The sequence below is a fragment of the Clytia hemisphaerica genome, unplaced genomic scaffold (genome assembly GCF_902728285.1).
Source record: "Clytia hemisphaerica strain Z4C2 unplaced genomic scaffold, Clytia hemisphaerica genome assembly, whole genome shotgun sequence".
In the NCBI taxonomy this organism is placed as follows: domain Eukaryota; kingdom Metazoa; phylum Cnidaria; class Hydrozoa; order Leptothecata; family Clytiidae; genus Clytia; species Clytia hemisphaerica.
In genome coordinates this window covers 49181-53518 of record NW_027104071.1, presented here as the reverse complement: position 1 = coordinate 53518, position 4338 = coordinate 49181, and the positions used below count along the sequence as shown (strand labels likewise).

At 38.0% G+C, this 4338-nt stretch overlaps 1 protein-coding gene across 1 annotated transcript; it reads left to right on the top strand.

Annotated features, from left to right (window-relative positions):
* Positions 1-324: 324 nt before the first annotated feature.
* Positions 325-3978, top strand: LOC136812486 (proprotein convertase subtilisin/kexin type 5-like). Its single transcript, XM_067068986.1, has one exon. It carries the CDS (start codon positions 325-327, stop codon positions 3976-3978), a length of 3654 nt encoding a protein of 1217 aa, XP_066925087.1.
* Positions 3979-4338: the final 360 nt, after the last annotated feature.

Genomic DNA, 4338 nt, shown 5'->3' with positions numbered 1-4338 from the left:
CTAAGCTCTACATAGTCTACATGCACATTTGATCAATCAATTATTAGCAATCTAAAAGAAATGTTGCGCATTTAGCTGTTTCTTCTAAGTCTCGTGAGACTGACGAGCAGCCTCTATAAGGGTACTATTATATGTTAGATATGCAAGCAGCTTAAAAAAAGCGCCTGTGGTATATTAGTGTTTAAGTACTAGTGCTGGCTATGGCAGAGCAACATTGACCTTTCTACTTTCTACTGAAAAGATTGTGTTTTTTCAAAAGATTAACAAATTTTGCTATCTTTCTCCAATAGGTGGATGGAACACAAAGCAACTTGATGTTTAATGATGGGTGTCAATAGTATGATATTGGCATCATTGCTGTTTTTCACCTTGTCTACGGCAATAGAAGGGGGATGTAGTAAAGGAACATATGAAATAGAAGGAAGATGTGAACGTTGTGACGGTGTCAGGGAATACCAAGATGAAATAGGGGCATCTTCATGCAAGAAATGTTCTTTGGGATCCGTATCAAAAACCGATTATTATGGTTACAACACTAGTTGCGCACAGTGTGATACAGGGACATATGAAATAGAAGGAAAATGTGAACATTGTAATGGTGTCATGGAATACCAAGACGAGAAAGGAAAAACTTCATGCAAGAAATGTTCTTTGGGATCCGTATCAAAAACCTATTATGGTTACAACACTAGTTGCGCACAGTGTGATACAGGGACATATGAAATAGAAGGAAAATGTGAACATTGTAATGGTGTCAGGGAATACCAAGACGAGAAAGGAAAAACTTCATGCAAGAAATGTCCTTTGGGATCCGTATCAAAAACCTATTATGGTTACAACACTAGTTGCGCACAGTGCCGTGCAGGGACATATGAAATAGAAGGAAAATGTAAACATTGTAATGGTGTAATGGAATACCAAAACGAAGAAGGAAAATCTTCATGCAAGAAATGTCCTTTGGGATCCATACCATACACCAATTATGGTTACAACACTAGTTGCGCACAGTGTCGTAAAGGGACATTTGGTAAAGATGATGGAAAATGTTATCCATGTGATGGTGTCAGAGAGTATCAAGACAAGGAAGGAAAATTTTCATGCAAGAAATGTTCATTAGGATCAACACCATCTTATTACAATGGCTACTACATTAGATGCTCTTCTTGTGCAAAAGGATATTTTGGAAAGGATGATGGCAAATGTCACCCATGTGACGGTGCCATGGAGTATCAAGACCAGACAGGTAAAGTCTCGTGCAAGAAATGTCCTTTGGGGAAAATACCATATTATTATAGGGGCTACATTGGATGCTCTTCTTGTGGAAAAGGAACATTTGGAAAAGACGATGGAAGATGCCACCGATGTGACGGTCCGATGGAATACCAAGACGAAGTCCAATCAAGTACGTGCAAAAAGTGTAAATCCTCATACGCTCCTAAAGGGTACTTAGACACCAAAACATATTGTTACTCTTGTTTGAATGTAAATAATGGCGAGTGTATGAGCAAAGTAAAATGTCCATTAGGTCAAGTTCCTTCGGTGTTGTCAAACAGATATTGTTATCATTGTAGAAAAGGGACATTTGGAAAAGAGGAAGGGAAATGTCATAAATGTGATGGTCCCATGGAATACCAAGACGAAACAGGAACTACTTCGTGCAAAACTTGTCCTTCAGGGAAAGTACCACATAACGTTGATGGTTACAACATTGGTTGTATCACGTGTAGAAAAGGAACATATTCAAAAAACGATGGAGAATGTCACATGTGCGACGGTTCCATGGAGTACCAGGATGATTCAGGAGCAACCTCGTGCAAAAAATGTCCTTCAGGGACAGTACCCCTCGAAAGTGATGGCTACAATGTTGATTGCTCTCAATGTAGAACAGGAACAATTGAAAAAGATGGAAAGTGTATCATGTGTGACGGTCCCATGGAATACCAAGATGATGCAGGAGAAACCTCGTGCAAAAATTGTCATAAGGGAACAGCACCTAATGATTTTTATGGCTTCGCTACTGACTGCTTGGAATGTAGAAAAGGATTTTTCAATGAAAGTACTGGAAAATGTCACAGCAAAACAAAATGTCCAATAGGCCAAGTTGCCTCAGTCTTCCATGATGGCTGTCAGTATTGTCACAAAGGATATTTTGGGAAAGAGGATGGGAAATGCCACAAATGCAATGGTGCTATGGAGTATCAGAATGAAGTAGGTGCAACTTCGTGTAAAAAATGTCCTTCAGGGACAAGACCATATAGTTTTTATGGTCTACACATTGCTTGTATCACTTGTAGAAAAGGAACTTTCAGCAAAAATGATGGAAAATGTCATAAGTGTCACGATCCTATGGAATATCAAGATGAAGAGGGTGCAATTTCTTGTAAAAACTCCACCCTAGGCAAAATACCATATTACCAAGGTGGTTTTGCCTCTGGTATTGTTTCTTGTAACAAAGGAACTTTTGGAAAGGAAGATGGAAAATGTCATAAATGTAACGGTGCCATGGAATACCAAGACGAAATAGGGACATCTTCATGCAAAAAATGTCCCTTGGGAAGAATACCATATGATCAATTTGGTTGTACATCTTGTAAAATAGGAACTTTCGGAAAGAATGATGGCAAATGTCATGATTGTGATGGTGTTATGGAATATCAGAATGAGGTTGGTGCTGCTTCATGCAAAAAATGTCCTTTGGGAGAAGTACCACTTAGTATTGATGGTTTTAACACGAGTTGCTCACCTTGCCCGATTGGAACCTTTGGGAAAAGTGACGGGAAATGCTATAAGTGTGATGGTCCCATGGAGTACCAAGACAAAACAGGATCATCTTCGTGTAAAAAATGTAACTCCGGAAAATATCCATATACTTCCAATGGTTTCAATATTTACTGCTATTCGTGTAAAAGAGGAACATTTGGAAATGGAGACGGGAAATGTCTTAAATGTACAGGCGCAATGGAATATCAAGACGAAACAGGAGCATCTTCATGTAAGAGCTGCGCACAAGGAAAAATACCGTACGACAACAACGGTTTTAAAACTACATGCTCTCCTTGCGACAGAGGAACATTTGGAAAATCCGATGGGAAATGTTATAAATGTGACAGTCCCATGGAATATCAGAACGATATAGGAGCATCTTCGTGTAATAAGTGTCCTTTAGGGACAATACTGTCTACACGTGGTAGTAATAATATTGTATGTTTATCTTGCAAAGAAGGAACTTTTGGAAAAGAAGATGGAAAATGTCATAAGTGTGACGGTCCCATGGAATATCAAAATGGACAGGGTGCGACTTTTTGCAAGAAATGTCCTGCAGGGGAAATACCTAATGACTCCAACACCGACTGCTCTTCTTGTACAATTGGATCATTTGAAAAAGATGGAAAATGTTACAAATGTGACGGTCTCATGGAATACCAAGATGATAGAGATGAAATTTCCTGTAAAACATGTCCTTTGGGACAAATTCCTAATGAACATAACTCTGGTTGCTCTTTATGTAAAAAGGGAACATTTGGCAAAAATGACGGAAAATGTCATAAATGTGAAGATCCCATGGAATACCAAGACGAAACAGGTGCAAGTGCGTGCAAGAGATGTCCATTAGGACTTATATCTTCCAGCGATCCTGAGGGATTCAAAACCGAATGTCAACCTTGTGGAAAAGGAAAATATGCCAAAAATGATGGAAGATGTTATAATTGTGTCGGTGCCATGGAATACCAGGACCAACTGAGAGCAACATCGTGTAAGGAATGTAAAGTGGGTAAAGTTCCTCAGGAGATTGATGGTGTTAACATACGATGCGTTTGTTGCAAATGGGGTTATTCTGGTGCTGCTAATGGTAAATGTTATAAAGATGAAAATGCAGTGTGTTACGACGATCCACCCACATCAGCAGGTTCATATAAAAATATACCATTGGGTACAATTTTAATACTTCTTTTAAGTTGTTTGATACTTTTGGTATAATTTACTCTCAACTGGATAAATTTTAGTGTGTACTATAGAGTCACAGGGTTGTAGCATCACTTTCTTTTTTATATACATTTAAGGTGATTACATAATAACATTTAATGAGGAATATTTAGAATATCTATATGAACGCAAAAGGTTCATTTGAGGAGAGACTGCTGTTTTATAATGTTTGTGATGGTAAAGATTCCATACGAACAATGTTAGACTTAATAGAAATGCGGTCCATTCAAAAATATTACCTCAAAGGTATTAAATTTCGCTGGTATTAAGTTTTGCGTGTACTTAAATTCGCGAGTTTTTTGAAAAATTTCGCAAAATTAAATACACGCGAAAAAATTTAAAAGTGTAAAAAAT